The sequence below is a fragment of the Haliotis rubra genome, unplaced genomic scaffold (genome assembly GCF_003918875.1).
Source record: "Haliotis rubra isolate DU_JTF1 unplaced genomic scaffold, ASM391887v1 Scf2, whole genome shotgun sequence".
In the NCBI taxonomy this organism is placed as follows: Eukaryota; Metazoa; Mollusca; class Gastropoda; order Lepetellida; family Haliotidae; genus Haliotis; species Haliotis rubra.
Genome location: NW_025766002.1, coordinates 5,592,440 through 5,614,009, shown reverse-complemented (window position 1 = coordinate 5,614,009; position 21,570 = coordinate 5,592,440). Strand labels below are relative to the sequence as shown.

General features: G+C 39.8%; 1 protein-coding gene across 1 annotated transcript in view; it reads right to left on the bottom strand.

The window, feature by feature from the left end:
- LOC124275279 (microtubule-actin cross-linking factor 1-like) overlaps positions 1–21,570 on the bottom strand; it is a 252,296-nt gene that overhangs the window by 2,496 nt on the left and 228,230 nt on the right. Inside the window, 21 exon segments of the mRNA XM_046710761.1 lie at positions 422–569; positions 1,820–2,004; positions 4,206–4,265; positions 5,820–5,937; positions 10,069–10,185; positions 11,176–11,288; positions 11,948–12,110; positions 12,280–12,445; positions 12,691–12,839; positions 13,341–13,529; positions 14,028–14,171; positions 14,866–14,994; positions 15,506–15,700; positions 16,125–16,284; positions 16,468–16,634; positions 17,189–17,308; positions 17,902–18,108; positions 19,255–19,410; positions 19,918–20,088; positions 20,784–20,915; positions 21,358–21,549. Coding sequence (XP_046566717.1) covers positions 422–569; positions 1,820–2,004; positions 4,206–4,265; positions 5,820–5,937; positions 10,069–10,185; positions 11,176–11,288; positions 11,948–12,110; positions 12,280–12,445; positions 12,691–12,839; positions 13,341–13,529; positions 14,028–14,171; positions 14,866–14,994; positions 15,506–15,700; positions 16,125–16,284; positions 16,468–16,634; positions 17,189–17,308; positions 17,902–18,108; positions 19,255–19,410; positions 19,918–20,088; positions 20,784–20,915; positions 21,358–21,549 — 3,181 coding nt within the window.

Genomic DNA, 21,570 nt, shown 5'->3' with positions numbered 1-21,570 from the left:
TGAATAAATAAATCTAATCACATTGCTCGAGATAGTTTGAGATTATTAGTAGCTACTAACTAGCTCAAAACTATTTCTGTAAAAATGTAGCTTAACCTTTTTGCCACCTATTCAGTGATGAGCAACACTGTCTGATTCTACCTTACATAGAAATTAAATATAGCTACTTAAATAATTAATTAATGATCGAATTCAACTATACAAACTGCAACACAATTATCAGTTCCACAAATACAGGTTCAGAGTTCAATACATGTCTACCAGAATGTTATTCTACTTCATAACCTTGTGATGCCAAAAATAGAATGCAACCAATCATGTGACTAGTCACATGACCTGCTGATCACACATATGGAGGCTATTCTCACTGAGATTAATGTTATTAATTCTGTTAATCAAGAAGGAAAGAAAGAAGTTATACCTGGACTATTGATATTTCTAGGACTACGAAGATCTTTTGAATAGCGACCTTTCGGCGTCTCTGTTCGTGACATAATTTGGGTAACTTCCTTGTCAGGACTTGTCTTGCCACGTTTCCACGGCGATTGGTGTTGCGTCTTTTCCCGAATCTAAAACAAAAGCAAGAATTTTGGAATTACGTCAGAAGGAGAATTTTTATAAGCATATGTAATGATAATAAACAAACTGAAGCCAGACTCACAGAAAAAGCTGATTTCTACTGAACTGTCACTGAACACATTATATTAAATGTAAGTCACATTATATTAAATGTAAGTCACCTTATATTAAATGTAAGTCACATTATATTAAATGTAAGTCACAAATTCATAAGAAACTATGAAGGGAGTGAATGAGTTTAGTTTTACGCCACACTCAGCAATATTCCAGCTATATGGAGGCGGTCTGAAAATAATCGAGTCTGGACCAGACAATCCAGTGATCAACAGCATGAGCATCAATCTGCTCAATGGTTAACCGATGACATGGGTCAACCAAGTCAGCAAGCCTGACCACCCGATCCCGTTAGTCGAGAAGCTATAATCAGAAAATGTCGTATCATTACAATAGTATCTTTGAGTGAGTGAGTGAGTTTAGTTTTACGCCGCTTTTAGCAATATCACGGCGGGGGACACCAGAAATGGGCTTAACACATTGTACCCACGTGGGGAATTGAACCCGGGTCTTCGGCGTGACAATGAACGCTTTAACCACTAGGCTACCCCACAGCCCCTAGTATCTTTGAACTACAGTAAGTTATGATTATAATGAACTCCAATAAGTTTAGTGCCAATATTTGTTCATTATAACCATAGTTCATTATATACATTTAAACTGAAACATAAAGTGCGTGATGGGACAAAAACACAGTTTGTTATATTGCCCATTTAGTTGTAAGCATGTTTGCTACATAGTTTACTGAAAATACTCAGCGAGTGAGTTATCGCCCCTTTGAATTATAACTCAGGAACACTTAGTAACAGCTTCAAGTGGGAACAAAGCCAGGTGACGCAGGTCTACTACTCTGGTGAAACCCAGCAACACAATCAGGGTACCGGTGTAAACCAGTGTTCCCCAGTCTAAACTTTCCTGTGGAGAATCTGGCCTAGGCCAAACTTTCCACAGGGAATTTTGTCCTAGGATATTCTTACCCCAGGGAAAGTTTTGGCTAGGCTAAAGTTTCCCCGGGAAGGTTTGGCCAGGGGGAAAGTTTGGCCTGTTACACCGGGAATGTGAAACCATTATCTTAGGTTTCTGGCAAGTCGAAGGTGTGTTGATCTGGAAAGTAATTTGCAACTAAAGTCAATGACTGGGACACTTTGGATGTCTCTGGAACCGACTGGTTATACTCATGCTGTACCTTGTAGACTGGCCCGCTTGCGGTGCTTGGGGACCGACTGCTCCAGGAGTTGTTGCCGCCAGAGTAGGTGGAACTGCCAGAGTTGGAGCTAGGGGGAGTCTTGGGGACGAAACCTGTCATGGACTGACTCACCCCCTCTGCTAGGATAAACTGCTCACGGAGCTCTATATTTGTCCTTCCCTTCGCTGCAACACACAATGTAAATACATACATTCCAGAATATGGATGTTTCTGGTTTCTTGGTTAAAAGTGTTAGTTTTTTAAAATTTTGTTAAGATATATATATTCAGATACATATGAATAGATCAGAAACCAATGTAACATATTACAACTTGTATAAAATATTTCCATTTCTTGAAGATATCCATTATTTCTGTAATGTTGCAATCACATTTGCAAAAGAATCTCAAAGGCAAAGAATCTCGAAGCAGTTATTGTGATTTAGGTAGACCACACTTTAAACAACTATTTGATATATATTGTCGTTTGCACGGATGTAATAACAGATTCAGTGTTTTAATTTGTTCAACTACATGAAACATTGCATCATGCGGTTGAAAAGAATTATGCAATTAGTTGGTTACAGCACAATTTCCAATGAGCATGAGGTGAATGAAATCATGTTGCATGCATTAACATTACATTAATACTCTTGTTAGACCTATGTAGTTATTTATTAAAATGCATGTTTAGTGTCCAGACAGGCTTTTTTCAGGACTGAATTATTCCTGACTTGTTTGAAATGTCTGACAATCCTGGACAGACCCAGAAACTCTGTCCCTTCTGCATGATCTTGGCAGCAGACCAGTCCCTTAATGTTTCGGGGCAGAAATCAATGTCCAGACAGGCCAAAGATCGTAATCAGTACAAATCAGGAATTTTGTTATCAGTAGTTCATGATAGCTAAGGCCCGTAACTCTGGCTAGCACACTGCAGCACCTCTACCCATAAAGCCACATATGCCTTCTTGGAAGGGGATTTATTGTTGTACATGGAAGGATGGTTCGAGGACGTATCGAAGACACGACCAGAGCAGACGGTCATTGGGTTAGCACAAGTTGCATGTTGTCCAGCAAGAAACATTAACATTATTCTGTAACTGTATTCTGAGCATTAGCCTTGACTCTGTTGGTTTTCATTTTGTACCACCTGGCCTTAGTTTGATTGATGGGTTACCACAGTAACTATAGAAGTAAATGCATGTATTCGGGGAGGAATGTTGTGTTTGATGCTCTACTGATGGTGGGGAGCCAGCAATACTGCAGCTCTAGCACAACCTGTACATAGTTGGTGAACCTGTGTTTAACATCACTTTGAACAGTATTCCGGATGCCACTTGTACAATGGTGAGTCAGTTGGGTGTGGGAATGTGAAGTGGTCTCAGACATTGACTATAAATACAGTCAACCAAACTAAACCACACCTGACATACTATAACTAAATCATAAATCATAATTAGACTCAGATATATAACAACTGGTTTTAGCAATATTCTCTTGAAAACTGATAATATATATGTAAAATATCCCCAAATATTGATATTTCATACTTAGATGCGCTTTGCACAGAAATGTACTTTCATTAACTTAACATCAATGTGTCCAAATTGACAGTGATAATGACACGCTTTGTTAAGATATTTTCAATGAATAAAAAATAAATATATAACATGAATAATATTTGTATTATTAGGTATAAAGAATTACAGGCTGAGTAACTGAAATAGAACGTTTGTAGCACTTCCTGCAAAAAAATCCAATTATATATTATTACATCAAATCCAACTTCAGTTGTTTCAAGTTCTCTTCTTTTGGATTAAGCAAGGTCGTTAGACTTGTTAGAAGTTTGTTATTAATGAATGAATGTTACTTGTTCAATGATAATTGTTGATGTTCAGGCTCTTGCACAAAAAAACCCAACAAGTCTCTCAAATCATAAAAAAATCATGCTGAAAAAGACAATGTATTACGGAAATCATATCCGCAAAAATTACAACATCAAACAGCAGCTATTTCTACAACTATCTATCAGGGTCCTAGATATTGACGACATTACTGGTAATCGATTTCGCCAATATGCTACTGCCACCTAGGTCAAAACCATTCCATACACAAAGGCAAGGTGACATACATTGCAAATAAAAAGGAATAAACATGCAGGACTTGCAAACCACACCATGCGACACGGGATCTATAACCCAGATGTAAATTTCTACAAAACATAGGTTTCGGCTACAGCAACAACCAATCAAATCACAGCTACTTGTCAACACAGGGACCAAACATGTTAAGCTGTGGTAAATGTCAAGGTTACTATGTCAATCACGCGACTGGCAGCAAAAACCAACGCAGAGAATGAGCTTTACGTGGAGGAAATTGAAACATACACTGGTCGTGATGAAGAAAACGTCTCATGAAGCGAAATCGGTTTCGCCTCCACAGGCCAACTTTGAAGAGAGAAAAAAAAGAACAAAAGTGGCGAATTGGTTTCATCGGGGTGATCTACAACTACATACATGTATATAATTGACATATGCATTCCGACTACATTTATCTGACGCCAATCTGGGGATATATTTCTTACAGAAGCATAAAATAATAGCTATGATCTACAAAATCAACAGAAAGCTCCCAACAACAAAAATAAACAAAAAATGCAAGAGGTGAAACCTTCAACCCTGAAAAAAAATACCATGAAAAAACCATGAAAAAAATATGAAAAAACTAATTTCCCTCTCCAGTGCTATACTCACAAAAAGTTTTGATCTTTTTGGTCTGTTTACCAAAATCTGAGATTGCGTAAGATGAAGAAAAAAAACATGATCAGTGGGAAATGATACGGTATCTTCGATCATCTTTTTGGCTAAAAAAGTACAAAACCCAGCAAACACTGAGATGCAAGGATGAAGAAAATGTGAAACAAAATCCAAGAAATGTGAAGTCTTGAGTGAGCTGATGCCTGAAAATATGAAGATGACAGGCCACAGGCAGTGTTGAGAGACTGAGATGTGAAGTAGTGCAAAATTAAACCCTCAGGACAAACCAAATACTCATTGTGTGATTTTCTATTTTTATAGTTACCTTATCTTTCAGACATAACTTTCATGAACATGAACGAAAAACTAGTACTACAGACAAAATTACAAAAAGCAAAATTAACATTATAGTCAATGATTGTTGCTAAAAATTACATCAAATAATAAACTTAGATAGACTTTCTACCAGTTCATTCCTAGTTCAAGGCCTAAGATGCTACAGAAGTGAAACAAATCATACAGCTAGCCATTCAAGAAATATGGTTATGTCTTCATTCCAGAATCATACCAATTTCTAAGTCCCAGTCCCAAATATTTTCTGTAAATTGCAATTAATAATGTAAATTTAAGATGTGAAAATTAAAATTAAATGAATAACAGTGAAATAATGCTAAACGCATAAATTTAACTAAATAGTCAGTGTAACTAAACCACAGATGAAGTACCATTCAGAGGAACCTCCCTCGGACTAACACACAATCAATGACATTTATGAATAAGCAACAATTGGTCAAATTTAAACTGACAATAAAACTTTCTGTTCATTTATGGATATAGTGACAAATTAAAATTTGGAATATATATCAAACAAAACATGCAACAGTTAAGCTTTTACTTGCACACATCTAGTTCATTCAGTCTAAACGCTATGAGACAGAGTATCGTCTTCAGTCCGCGGATCTGTATACAAGGCTTGTCAGCAATACATAGCATACTTAAAAGACCAACTACAAAGCATTGACTTTTTTCGTAAAAATGGCGTAAGCATCACGTACAGAATGTACACTACACTAAAATATTTCTTTTGCGAATCCTTTCTAACACTATGTCATTCTACATTCGACCATGGCATTTGGTCATGTAACTAAAATCACAAATTTGGGGTTCTTTGTGGATCTAAATGCTTTGTAGTCCATTGTCATGTCCCTGAAAATAGAAGGAATATGCGCGGACATGGATATTTACCTCTGCATGGGTCGTTCTTGACGAGGAATTCATCCAAGGCTATCCAACCTCCTCCAACTCGCACCATCACAGTGCTACGTAAGATTCGAACCAGACGCAGTTTCTGTGAGTCCCCAAACTGGAATAAAGGGCATTGAGCATATAGGCATAGTCTCACACAACAGGAAAGCAGGGTAATATTTTATTTATATCCCATGCTATGAAGTCATGAAAAGCTGTTTCATAAATTTGTATCAATACAACTGTTCAATTGTGTTTTGCTGTTTTGAAAGGTTCTCCTTACTAAATCAAATGTTCTAAAGTCCGATTTAACGCAGTGAGCAAGTGAGTATGGTTTTACGCTGCTTTCAGCAATATTTCAGCAATATCACAGCGGGGGACACCAGAAATGGGCTTTACACATAGTGCACATGTGGGGAATCGAACCCGAGTCTTCTGCATGACGAGTGGACGCTTTAACCATCAGGCTACCCCACTGCCCAATTTAACACAGACTTGCTGTTGTTATGCTACACTTGATTTGTGCATGTGGTCCCCACTGAGAGAGGATTTGAGTCTCGGTTCATATTTGAGAATCCAAATCAACAGTTCTGTTTGCATGAACTGTGTTCACATCAAATTTTACATCAAATCGAACACTGTGATATAACTGGAAATCTCATCAAACCAGCATTAAACACAGCTGAGTCACCAACAGGTGAGACATACATGTACTTTCCCTGTGATTTTAGCCATTAGAGGTGTGAAGATTCAATGGGTGTGATACGATTTATAATCAGATACAGTACATATATTTTTCACCAGTTTTCTTCTTTTTTTTTGCAGGTAAATCCCAATTCTGAATCATGATATTAAATTTCAGAGATGGAAGCTGGGATATTGTAGAAATTTATTGGTTGTAAATTGAATATTTTGTCATAAGTCTTGTATCACAACATAATACAGATCGTATCGTTACACCACTTATATACACATCGCAATCAGTGAAGTCAGATCATGTGATCAGCCTACTTGGTAACCTTATTCATGACCAAAATTAAACCTCAATTTATGTTTGCACCATGGAAATAAGGATATGACTTTGAACTGGAACAGACTTGAAAGGACGTGTGATTGACAGATTGATGATGATTGAACAAATGAATAAATGGCTGATGTAAAGAGATTGAGGAACACCATGAAATAAGAATACCTACCAAAATAACCCAAATGACTACAAGCTCCAAAATGCTGATTGACAAGCAGAAGAATTATTTTAAAAAGGGAGCACCTTTACAATACAGCACCACAACTTCTCGTGAGGACGATCTTTGCCAGCTTGTGAGAACCCATCGGACGCGAACCCGCGACCTTCGGATTGTTAGCTCGACAGTTAACCGACTGAGCTACGTCCACACTGTTGCACAATGTGCAAATTTATCGAGTCATTCCTGTGACGTCACGGAAATGAAAGGAAAGAGTCGAATAGGTCACGGACAATTACGAAGGTTACGGGTAGGCTTGGTGTCTTGTGATTTTAATCTACGGACAACCGCCGAATTGATCCGATGCCATTTGGCACACTCGTCCCATTCCGTAATCTACAAGATAACGTGTGGCGTGGAATGAGCCGATATGCCTCAAACTGAAAAGGGTTGTTGACGTCAGACGTAGATTTCTCGGTGCATGCATTAATGACGCGCTTTTATATAAATCGGTGATTTTGTGACAGAAAAGTGACGTAGGGAACACTGTAAGGATAATGTGGATCGCACTAAGGAACGAGGGAGACATAAGCATGTGTAGTGACGGCACGAGGGTGAGTTAGCCTTCGAATCAATACTGAACAAAATTTATGTTGCGTGTGAAAGAGGCTTCAGTGCAAATTCCAGGCCTATTTCCATTAGCCCAAAATTTCTACATTAAACCATTTCATAATGTACTTTTGACGTTTTTGGTTTCCCGTTTTTGTGTGAAAAAAAGTATTAAAATGCAAAAGGAAAAACGACAAATGGTTCTCACGTATTACACCGGACATGTACCTACTACACTGGATTAGGTCCCTAACCCTAACCCTAACCCCTAAACCCTCAGCCCTAACCCTAATCCCTTGAAATAATCTTAATAAATAGAATGCATTGACCGAACCACCGGACATGTACCTACTATATTGGATTAGGTCCCCAACCCCAACCCCAACCCCAACCCTAACCCCAACCCTAAACCCTAAGCCTAGCCCTAACCCCTTGAATTAATCGTAATAAATAGAATGCATTGACCGAACCGGCACAAACTTGACTGACGTGTCTAGTGTAATGCATAATTATTACCGCTTCGAAAAATAAAATACTAATAAAACACTTTTCTATGTAATGGTGCAAATTACTGAATGACAAAAATATATATGTAAATTAAAAAAATACAAAATACACAAAACATAACACCTCAGCACCCCGTAATACAAATAAATATGAGCGTATTAGTGAAAAAAGAAAAATATTTCAAACTGGTGCTTGCAAAATATTACGCATCTGCCGGTATACAACTACTGGAAACTCTTAACATCTTTGGGCTTATGCAATGACATAGCTCGTAGAGATGAAACACCAGAGCCGGAGCTTATACGCACTCGCTGAACCAGACAACCATGTTGTCATGCAGGCGTCATAGGGCATTGTTTCGAGAACGTGCTTTCGAACAAAATCACATTACATTACGTAAAAGGGTATTATGACGTATTTTTAAAGTTTGTGGTGCTGTATTCTAAAGGAAGGCTTTAAAAAAGCTTTAGAACAATTCTCCCCCTAAAAAAAAATCCATTTATATTGCCAATCAATTTTTGGATTTCTGCCAAAAACAAAATGTTCACCTGCAGACACCACCAGCCAAGGGCGCAAGGACAAAAAACAGGCACAATATTGATATACATTTCACAAAAACTATATCAAAAGTACTTTCAATTTTCACATTAAAAGCAAAAACTTACAAAATTAAATAAATATATAAAATATTGTAATACATAAATTCAATGGGCAGCTTTAGTTAATCCCATAAAAGTCATTAAACATTTCAAATACAAATCATTAAAAATGCTAAAATAAAATAACATTCTGGTAAGTTTGAAAATGAACAACATAAATCAGTTCCGATACTTGTGTATCTGTCCGGCGTAGACACGAGAAAACAGAAACTTAACTCATCACTTTGCTTGTTCATTTACATTTAACGTATGTAAGTACTTCCACATCCTGAAATTGCCTATTACAGGTCTAAAGCCAAATAAAACAGTGGGAGAAAATTTGAAAAAGATAATAGATAAAAAGCTATTTCTTCTGAATATGCCAAGGCATAAAAATAAAAAGAATTTCTAATAAAAATGCAGAAAGCTTTAAAAGCTTTGATGTCCTATGTCAAAATACCTTGAAGATTTTGAGGGGTATTCGTTTTATAGTTTTCCTCTGTAAAACAAAAGTGGATAGATATCATGTGTTCTTGGGCAATCCCGACCTTATACCTTACATACATAAGAAGTGTGGAAGTTTCTAAGATTAAGTAATAAGGACACTAAAACTTCAGCCTGACATCTCCGCATCTGGCTAAAAGTATTAAAACATCATTTTACACAAGATAGCAAGTCCCTTCTGTTGCTTACTGGGTAAATATCAAAGAAAGATAGTTGATATGCAATATGATATGTTGTAATGGTCAGATCCTGATTAATGACAATGCCTGATTTGCTCGAACATAAAGACATTGTAAACCCCACACTGTTTAGTCTGTCATACAGTCCCTGAAGCAAAAATATCCGAGAAAGCGCAGGTCTAGAAAATGTGTCAAGTCTAGATTTCCACAGCTTCAGAAAGTCTCACTCTCGGGGCTCCTTTCCATTATATTCTATTTTTTTTTCTATGAACTTTTCTTTCTGTAAAATATGTTCATTTCAGAGACTAGTTGTTAGTCTACCACTATTCTGCAACATTTTCAGAAGTTTCCTTCCAAAATGTCTGACAACTGCAACAAATACCAACAGCCCAAAAGAAATTCAGCCCTACAAGATTCACGATAAGCATCTGATCTATGAAAACATGAAATGCAAGCTCCACAATCAAGCACAAATACAACTCCATATTTGATCTAACCCTTTTCTCCATTTCATATATATTCATTATCTTTTAGATACTCTTCAGATACACTTTGCAACAATTTTGGTAAAATCGCTGTGTTGTATGGAGGCATCGTGAAGTATGCAAGAGAGACTTGAGGTGCTCACCCTGTATTTCCCTTCTCCGATCTTGTGGATCTTGTACTGCCTCATGCAGGTGCATTTGTGCACTTGTCGCTTCACTTCGTCGTTGATCTTGTCGGCTTCTGTCTCCGGCTTGGGAGGCTGCAAATATACATACAAGTTACAGTAATTCCTCTTCATGATGTGCTGATAATAATACCAGTGAACTATCCCTGAGCTATAACTTGCTTCACAATGCCCTTTAATAGTAAGTGAGTTTAGTTTAACGCCGCACTCAGATATATTCCAGCTATATGGCGGCCATTTGTGAATATTGAGTTTGGACCAGACAACCCAGTGATCAACAGCATGAGCATCGATCTAAGCAATGGGGAACCGATGACATGTGTCAACCAAGTCTGCAAGCCTGGCCACCTGATCTCGTTAGTCGCCTCTTACGACAAGCATGGTTTACTGAAGATCAATATTCTAACCCAGAACTTCAATGATAATCTAATGACAAATTGCAAACCAAAAGTCACTGTGTTCTTTAATCTGATTGGTTGAAAAATGTGATCAAATGGTATTCGATTCCCGGAAATTCACTGCTGCGTATTAATACGTACAAACATCGCTCACACCATTGTATTGTTACGTCGTCAGCTGTGATGACGTCATTAAAATCATATTGTGACGTAAAGTCCGAATGACGTCACAAATGGCCAGTTCCAGATGCTACCATGGGAGATAGCCGAAACGGCTGGCTGATGACATTTCACTGCTGTACCCGTACTCGATGTCAATGAGTGCAGACACAAAAACGTGTGTAGACCTTTTGCTTTACTTTTGTGTTTACAATGTTGATAAACATCATGTGTTGGCCAATTTGAGGTGTTATTGAGTATTTGAAGCACGGGAATATTTCCGTGCTTCAAATACTCAATAACACCCGGAAATTGGCCAACACATGATGTTTATCTCCTAAAAGTCTCCCAATTCGAATCATACTTATCTGAGAAGTTATCAAAGAGATTGTAATAAGTAAGTAACATAAATATTTCAAAGGTCCACTCTGCTGTTTTCCGCTTAAACTGTTTAGCTGTCAGTGCTGTTATTGAACTGGTACATAGGTGTAGTTGTGTCATTACTTACATCTCTGTCTGGTCTGAGGGCTGACACAAACTCCTTGTAGTCGATGTAGCCATCACGGTTACGATCGAAAATATCAGCAACAGCATTCATTTCAAGCTTAGATGTTGGGAATTCTGAAAAATAACAGTTTCATATATACAACTACTAATAATTGGACTTTCTTGACTTGTATCAGTCTATATATATCTTCTGTGACTTTCTCCGCTTTTGATTATTATCGATCTTTGCAATTGGGATACAATAATATGTGGCAGCCAAGTCAGCAAGAATGACCAACCAATGCATTAGTCTCCTATTTTCTGACAAACATGGGTTGCTGAAGACCAATTCTAACCCGAAGTTTGACTGGGAAGCAAGCATGGGTTCTCGAAGACACATTCTAACCCGGATCTCTATGGAGTGAGTGAGTGAGTGAGTATGGTTTTACGCCGCTTTGAGCAATATTCCAGCAATATCACGGCGGGGGACACCAGAAATGGGTTTCACATATTGTACCCATGTGGGGAATCCAACCCGGGTCTTTTAGCATGACAAGCAAACGCTTTAACGACTAGGCTACCCCACCGCCCGACTGACTGACTGAGTTTGGTTTTACGCCGCTTTTAGCAATATTCCAGCTACATCACGGTGGGGGAACACCAGAAATGGGCTTCACACATTGTACCCATGTGGGGATTCGAACCCGGGTCTTCGGCGTGACGAGCCAACGCTTTAACCATTAGGCTACCCCACGGCCCGGATCTCTATGGAAGTGTTACATGGTAGTACTCACTGGATGAAATGATGCCTTCGATGAACTCCTTCCTCGTGACCTGCCCATCATGGTCGCGATCCTGGCGACGGAACAGGTCCATGATGCGAGCCTTGTTATGATGCATCCATCGCAGGTAGCGCTTCCTCCATTCATCAAAGTCAAAGTTCTTCATCCTCTCCACCTGATAGTCAGACAAAATGAGATGACATATACTTCCACTTTTCAGTACAGAACACACTGCTTCAAAAAAATACCCCAAATGACCATGAATCATAATTTTGTGCTGTGCTGAGAAAGTGTCCCAAGTTGGGAGGTTGAAAGAATATTTTCAGTTATCTCCCCTGCCTTACCTCATTCTGGTACTCAAGGGCGTCTTGCAGCTTGCGTTGTCTGTCCATGGCCATAAGCCAAACCTGTCTCCATTTGTTGAACAGAGCGCCCACTCTTGGATTGGCGTATAGAGGTTCTGGAGTTTTACGGCCTGGTTCCGGTGTCCGGCGCCCAAAATCAGGTGTTCTACGTCCAAAATCTGGTGTTTTTCTTCCGTAACTGCGACTGAAGTCGGGGGTCTTTCTTCCAAAGTCAGGTGTTTTTCTTCCAGGTGTGTCAGGCGTCTGCAACAGAATTCATTATTTTCAAGTTCACAATTTCCAGAATTAGATTTAGATTTCCACACATTGGGCCTTTCGCAGAGAGAATTCATTTAGCTTCTTTATTACTGCCTTGTATGCTATTTTGAGTGGTACCAATGTAGAACTTACGATGATTTGGTTGGTGTCTTGTAAGCTCCTTTGAGTACGGGAATGAAAGAGGAAACTCCATCTTGAGATACAGACGATGTCCGCCTCTTTCCAGCCTTGGTCAGACGGTCGACTTCTGGTTGCTTGCCAGACATTTCGTTCTGGAAATCCTGAAATTACAAAAATCATAACTTGTTTGATGAAGATACTTGATTGTTCCATTGTAGTACGACACAGATACAACCCTCACATGAATATTACATTTCCTTGATGATTCTTTTCATAAATTTCATCTATGGCTGTCCCTTTTGATTCTGTCTAACCTGATGTCCTTGGTAATGAAAGCCCACCCCTCCTGTCTATGTGAAAGTATGTGAATTAGTCATATCACCACGATCACATTCCGAAACAGGGCCCTGTCCTTCAATCTACCGAGACATCAAAGCAAGTGAGTGAGTGAGTGAGTTTGGTTTTACGCCGCTTTTAGCAATATTCCAGCAATATCACAGCGGGGGACACCAGAAATGAGCTTCACACATTGTACCCATGTGGGGAATCGAACCCGGGTCTTCGGCGTGACAAGCGAACACTTTAACCATCAGGCTACCCCACCTCCCCATCAAAGCAAGGTGTGAGCAACATTAACAATAACATGATGAGAAGCCACGTACCTGATGTTCCCGGATGAGCTCCATGATGGCCGGGATTTCCTCCGGGAGAGGTTCCTGGTCCTGGTTGTGCAGCTTCACCTCAGCTGAGTTCAGCCAGGCCAGCAGTTCCTCCAGCAGGGCGTTGTTCTTCCTCAGGTGGGTCAACCCCTCGGCCAGGCGATGACCTCGCTGCTTGGACCAGCTGGTCAGCTGGAAATGACACGACTTAATGTAAACCCAGACACCATCAGTTAATACTGAAAGGCTATCGACACCACATTCAAATTGAGCTATCAATGCTGAAGCATCAATATACAGTGCAATCTTGTGGATCACACAAACAGTTCCAGGAAAGCTACCATTTAGGCCATAAACATATTTTTAGTAATACTAAATAATCTCAAGGACACTTGAGGCTTCACATATACCCATGTGGGAAACTGAACTGGGGTGTGGCATGTCATTGTTTAACCACTAGGTGACAATTCAAGACAAGTGTTAATAGTTTCAATAAGGCCATCAGACCATATATTTGCCTACATAATTATTTCAAGTTCTGGTTCACATTTAGAAAATCATTGTGAATGACATCAATGAACTTCACACAGGTACTACTTCAATAAATGTAATCATAAATACATTCATTGAAACCCCTATTATCTTAAAAACATATAAGAATTCCAGGGATGTATTAAAGGCGTATCTCACCTCTTCCCAGCGAGCCCGGAGTGCTGACAGCCAGTACTTCATGGTGGACACAGCATCGGGGTGACACCGCTTCATGATGTCCTGTCCGATGTTCAGTGTTTCTCTCAGGGTGGCCTCCTGTCTCATCAAGGCCTCCTCAAATTTCTGTATAAAACAATGTCAGAGTAAAGAAGTAAGTATCTGTATATAGACCCCCAAACAGTGTTCATTAAGGTCTTCAACCAGCAAGGTATTTTATCCAGCCTCATGTAAGAATGTCGAGTTTTGATTGGTTCATGTGACTCTGATAAAATACCATGTACACCCGTCACGATCCGTGAGCAGGGAGTACAGAAGTCGTATCATCCCGCCACGCCTCGGTGACCACGCAAAGTGAGCAAAGCGTGCATCACCAAGCCTTTAGTAACGTGCGCTGCATTGAGGTCAATCGATCAGCTGGTGTCAACGTGGCAGCAAGGAAACGTTTTGCCACAACAACTGAGAATTTTGTTTTGTTTTCCTTTCATTTAGTAAAAACATTCGGTTAGATAAATGCGTTATCACATCGTGTCTCGGGAAATACAGGGTTTTATCAGTCCCTCGCAAGGTTGTATTCCCCGAGCCAGACTGATAAAACCCCGTATTTCCCGAGACACGATGTGATAACTTGTAATGTTCCTTTTGCTACAGATCCATGTACAGTTGATACTGTATCTGTCCCCCTTGTGGACTGCTAATTACAAGCACTCCATAATACCAATCACTGGTTTGGCTGATCCAAACTTGACTATTTACAGGCTGCCAACACACAGCTAGAATGTTGTTGAGTGTGATGTTAAACAACAATCAAACAACAAACCTTGTGTTCGTCCATCTGCTGCAGGATGAGAGGCTCCTCATCAGGGATGGGGCCTCGGTAGCGGAGGGTTTGTTCCGCCTCTGCAAGCCAGTCCACGAGACCCTGGGCCTTCTTCTGGAACTCGTCAGCCTGGAGGGACAAGAGAGGGTGAATTGAGAGATGCCACTTTGACCAGGATCCAATTCAATAGACAAGATTAATGTGAGAACAGTGTCAAATGAGATACAGGTGAGTTACATAAGCATTTTGAGAAGCCTATGAGCATGGCTATGATGATGACAGACCAAAGATCCTACCTGTACAAACTCCCAGCCACAAAATTGTGGCACTACTTAGGGACACAACTATGTAACTTCAGTAAAAAAAGAGTTCTAAACCTTGAAAAAGTTTTACAGTAATCTTTTCACTGAATTTGAAAAGGCAAATCTGAATGTATTTAGGGATAAGAAATACAGTATAAACCAAGTAATGCATGTGATGAAAACACCGCCTCTTTTACTCAGGTGGGCTAAAAATGCATTATATTCCAGGATCAGCAGTTATTTTAGCAGCCATTTTATTTCATGCGGTGGGGCATGACAAGCATGACTGGCATGACTGAGAATGTGAATGATAGATCCAATGGTTTGTGTATATGTACCAGTTTGTGTGCCTGGTCAAGGCGCTGTTGTTTGTTTGCGCTGAGTCGGCAGGTACGGTCCCACATGGTTGACAGCTCGATGAGCTGTGCCTGGAGCTGAGATGTGTCCTCCTGCGACTTCTCCATCAGCTCCTTGGCTGACTTCTGAACAAAGGCCACAGTGTTGGTTCTCGCACTCAGCTCGTTCTGGAATGACTGTAAAACAAATCAAACATATTATCAAAAGTCAGCACTTCTAGTCATTATCAAAGTGTTTCACATGAAACAATGGGCAGGGGGCTTTTAATGCAAAATTTAAGCAGTGCTTCAAAATATACTAAACATGTACTAAACAAGTCTGACTGACTGACTGACTGAGTTTGGTTTTACGCTGCTTTTAGCAATATTCCAGCAACATCACGGCGGGGGACACCAGAAATGGGCTTCACACATTGTACCCATGTGGGGATTCGAACCCGGGTCTTCGGCGTGACGAGCCAACGCTGTAACCACTAGGCTACCCCACCGCCCCACTAAACAAGTCTGACCACACAAAACATTTCTTCGCCTCTTTCGCCAAGCAAAGGTTCCTGGGGCCTATTCTAACCCAGTATCCCATCAATTCTGCAGGAGTACAAACCTTGTGTTGGTCCACCAGACTGTTGACCGTCTCGATGTCTCCATGGACCAGTTGGTCCTCCCCGAGGGTGGGCTCCACTTTGGCCAGCCAGTCCATCAGTGCTTGCAGGGCATCGTTGAACTGACCGGAGGTCAGCAGCGCTTCCTCCAGCTTACGTTGTCTGTGATCATCAAGAGGTAAATATAACATTCAAACGAAGTAAAGATGAGTAGAAATAGGGTTTAACAGTGTGTGTACACAAGATTACTGCACAAATATCCTGACAAGTCTACCTAGGGAAGGCAGGGTAACAAGTACCATCTTGTATATCTTTTTGCATGACCAAGCCAGTGATTGGACTTACCTGTCAACAGATTTTCCACAGACTGCATTCCATCTGGACTTGAGATTATTCAACATCTGTTGTATTTCAGGACTATCTTCTTTCGGGCATTTGTCTTTGAGAGCACGGCCAGTGCGGTTAACAGTGTCGAACTTGGGCTGCTTGGAGCCAAGCTTCCTCTGGAACTCCTGGTAAAGGGAGACAACTCTGTAATGCTTGTGTGCTAAGGATTATTTTGATACAAATGACCAATCAAACTGAACTTAATTGCTTTTAATTATGACCCAGTATTTAACTCATTAATCATTTTTCTCATATACTATAGTCCTGTGTCAATGCTTAACACTCAATCTTGCATAAGCATTTAAAGGAATGCTGATTTTAGATATACTTTAACAATAAATATTCCGGCAGTACTGTAGTTAGGGACACAATTGGTCACACAACTGGTCACATACTGGCACTAGCCTTCCCCAACAACATTGCTTGATGGAGCATTAACACTGCATTCATCAACAGTCAAGCTATATGATGGTAGTCTGTAAATAATTGAGTTTGGAATAGGCAATGCAGTCATACAGATCATGATTGATCTACACAAAGGACCACATGCATTAACCACGTGAGACAGCCAGACCATTCGACCCTGTCAGTTGACTTTTACAACAAGCATGGGCTGCTGTAGGCCAACTTTAATGTGGATCTTCACAGAGTGGACAACAAGAGAAAAGGATGTCATTACCTTATGTTTGGCAATCTGGGCCTTGATCTTGTCAGGTTCATTAGCAATGAACTGGTCTGAATCTACTTCCGCCTGTGCCTCAACCAGCCAGTCTATCAGGTCTCGCCACATTTCATGGAACTGGAGCAGACGTACATTATTTTAAACATGTGATCAACATGATGAAAAACATTCATACAAATCCTAAACTGTACATTATTCTTTGAAAAAACAAAACAAATCCAGAACCCAACAAAGGCATCGTGTTGCTGCAATTGTTACAATGCTGTGATAAAACAGAGATTAAACAAAGGTAATGATAAAATCTCACAGCCCATATGATGATTATCTTGATCAGTATCTGTTTATAAGTTCTGCTGCATCCTTAACGATCCAGCATATGTTTTGCCTCATTCTATTATGATACATATCCTGTTAGCATTTTACACCAAAGCTTTTTTCAGAATGAGTATTGCTGAATGCTGAATCAGCAAATTTGCAGCTATTTGTGGTGAGGCTTTATTCAGGAGCGATGTCACCCCTACTTTCTTTTGATCTGGAGTGTAATCGGATTTGAAAGTATTTTTTACTATCATATCAAATGAATCATTTGTACTGAATGGCTCCTCAGTATTTACAACAACAGAATGGAGTCATAGTAGCATATGGGTAATAAAGGATGACAATGTTCTTGTCAATTTCATCCCCATCATAAACATCCTCTTTCCTCTCACCTGTTTGGCCTCCTTGTACCCTCGCTCTAGATGCCTGGTCCTCTCTGCACTGCGGGAAACAATCTTCTCCCAGCGGTGCTGAGCGCTGGACAGCAGATTCTTGATGAGGATGACGTCCTGCTTCTGGCTGAAGTACTTAAGATGGGTACCCATCTTGTCAAGAGCAACCATCGCCTCTCGGTGCTTGCTCACGTCCTTCTGCAGAAACTGTAACAAACCAATGGATGTGAGCTAATTCCTGGTACCAAACTGGAATGGCAAACTACTACGCTAACCTAACCCCACTGTATGAATCTTCATGTTTAACTTTCATCCCACTTGCACCAATATTCCAGCTAAATCAGACACAAAGAACTGATTCAATCTAAACTGATCAACCCTGGGTCTCTTGCATGATAAGCAAAGGCTTTAACCATCTCAAACTCCCTGTTAAGCAATTGGCTTAAAATTTGTTGGGTTTTTATTCTGCAATATTATTACCTCAATATTTTGTGTATCTTTAGAGTAAAACTATCCTGTTGTAAAGGACTGTAGAATAACTAAATATTATCATGAAAAATAGGTTGGAGAATATTCAAGATATGTAATAATAAAACACTGACAATAAACAGAGATGATTACCCTTCTCTGTAACACTGACAATAAACAGAGACGATTACCATTCTCTGTAACACTGACAATAAACAGAGATGATTACCCTTCTCTGTGACACTGACAATAAACAGAGATGATTACCCTTCTCTGTGACACTGACAATAAACAGAGATGATTACGCTTCTCTGTGACACTGACAATAAACAGAGATGATTACCCTTCTCTGTAACACTGACAGAGACGATTACCCTTCTCTGTAACACTGACAATAAACAGAGATGATTACCCTTCTCTGTAACACTGACAATAAATAGAGATGATTACCCTTTTCTGTAACACTGACAATAAACAGAGATGATTACCCTTCTCTGTAACACTGACAATAAACAGAGATGATTACCCTTCTCTGTAACACTGACAATAAACACAGACGATTACCCTTCTCTGTAACACTGACAGAGATGATTACCCTTCTCTGTAACACTGACAATAAACAGAGATGATTACCCTTCTCTGTAACAATGACAATAAACAGAGATGATTACCCTTCTCTATGACACTGACAATAAACAGAGACGATTACCCTTCTCTGTAACACTGACAATAAACAGAGACGACTACCCTTCTCTGTGACACTGAGCCACACTAATCCCATGGTAAAATGTCGCTACAATGCCTCACTTTTCTGTCATCTCAATTCCCCTTATTCCATACAACAAACAAATCCAAACCATTGCAAGATGTGTCTAAGATGCCTACCCTGTGTTCATCGATCTGTTTGGTCACTCTGTCAACAAGCCGACTGACTGGGTTGAGGTTGTTCAGGGTTTTCTCTGTGTCCGTCAGCCATGCGATGAACTTGTTCAGCTCTGAGTGGAAGTTGCCAGCGAGGCCAACAGCTTCCTCCAGCTTTTTCTAAAAGAATAACAAATAATTCAATTCATCTTTTGAACCAATAAACATTCTTAATGAACCTGTCCCCAGAGCATACCATTTAATTTGATGTCCGGTATCTGAGGTACAGACAGCTGTAAACAATATTCATAAATACAAACTGATATTGTTTATTTCGTAAACATGCTTGAAATCCTGAATCTTGACATCTCTATTTAAACAACTATAATATCTAAAGAATATCAACAACAATGTTTGTCGAATATCACTAAGTGTTGAAATGTTTGCTATCAAAAGATACTGCGGTAAAATTCTATAAATCATCCGAAAGTAATTTAAGTAATCAGCAGTATGTTATATGTAAACAGAACAGCTAAAAGATGGCAGAAATTTTAGTGACATCATCTGATTGTCATGTCATGGTAACTGATGATGTCACAAAGCACTGATGATGTCACAAAGCACTGATGATGTCGCAAGGCACTGTGACATCACTGACCAAGGACAATGTTTGTGGTGACTACTGACCTTCTTGTCCTCTGCTCTATTTTTGGCATGGTCCCACCTCTGCTTGAGAGCCCCAACATTCTGGGTCAGGTTAGATTGAGCCGGTCGTTTGGATTTCTTGGCAAGTTTTTGTCCTTTGTCTATGACAGACTTGATCATTGGGTCAAGGGCTTGAAGCTCACTGTATACATCCTGTAGCAGAAATCATAGCAACATCAGTGAGTGTCTGTGGCCTATCACTGCTTTGAACTTTATTAAAGTTAAAGGGTTTTACCGTGACTTGCAAAAGTGGTGGCCATTGGACCCGTAATGATCAATTTATGGTCACATTATTTTTCTTGTCCAGAATTTGTTATGATGTCCTTTAGCGTCATTTAGAAGTTGTTATAGATGACCAAGATATTTTATGGATAAAATATATTGAAAGAATAAAGAAGCTTAATTCAGTAAAATATCCTGGTCAGAATTTGTTACATCAAATATTATTGTCTGCCCCTGGGGATGCAGCATGTTCGTTTTTCTGAATCTATCATTTGCACTTCAAAATCACTTAAAACTGCAGTACAATCACTGCAAGTCAACTTGATGTACTATGACAGACTAAGGTCACGTAGGTCTTAGAACTGAACACTTTGATGATACACATGAACACAGGTACGGTATGTAGAAACATTATCAGGGTTAAATAGGATTCTAGTCCATGATAATAAGTTAGCTGCTCTGAATAAAGAATATCGGTGCTTCTCATATCTAGGCACTTATGCACCTTAATCAGTATCTTTACACCTAGATCATAACATAAATTGAATGGAAGAAACTTTTAAGAGATTGAATTCATGGATCATAGGGACAGATTATTTGTACATGATAATAACAACAGATTTTACCATGAACTTCTCGAGTTGTTCTTTGGCAGTTTCTGGAAGTCCTCCGACTGGCTTGGAAGTGATGAGTTGGTTCTCTACATCTCCCAGCTTCATCATGATGTCCTGAAGATCTCCACCCAAGGAGGAGCGTGCCTTGGAAAACAACAGGGTCAGTGTTAGAGCATTATAGGGTTAATGAACACTGAAGTCCAGACATTCTTTTTTTTTTGTCTTTACTGGATTACATATTTTTGCCCCAAAACCAAAAATTCAGGTTAGTGAAAAATGACAAAAATGTCCAAAATTCAAGCATATTTCATTTTCTCAAAACATAAAGAAAGTAGAAAAGAAGTAGGGGTGGGAGTTTCTGAAATTAACTTTAAACAGATTTAATTACAATATTTAAAATATTAGATACAGACGGCTGGCTCTGTACGATGTTCAAGGTACAATGACAGACAACCAAGTCCAAGAACCTGTACACTTGGTCCTTCAAGTTGCCTACTGCGACCAGCTTAGTCTGCTGGGGACCAATGATAACCTGGAATCCACAGTTTTCTTATGGGTAGCTTACTGCAAAGTAGCCTCTACTCACCTCCTTGAGGGCAGACTCCAGCCTGGCCTGCTTGTCCCCACACTTGTCCTGAAGGTCATCCCATCTGTTGTTCATCTTGTCCACCTTCTGCTTAGCGGCTGACTCTCCAGTGTCGGTGGCCATCAGCTTCAGGGCCTCCTCGTTGAGGGAGTCCACGCTAGGCTGGTGTGCTGTGATGTCGTTCTGGAGGGACTGGCGACCAGAAATAGATGC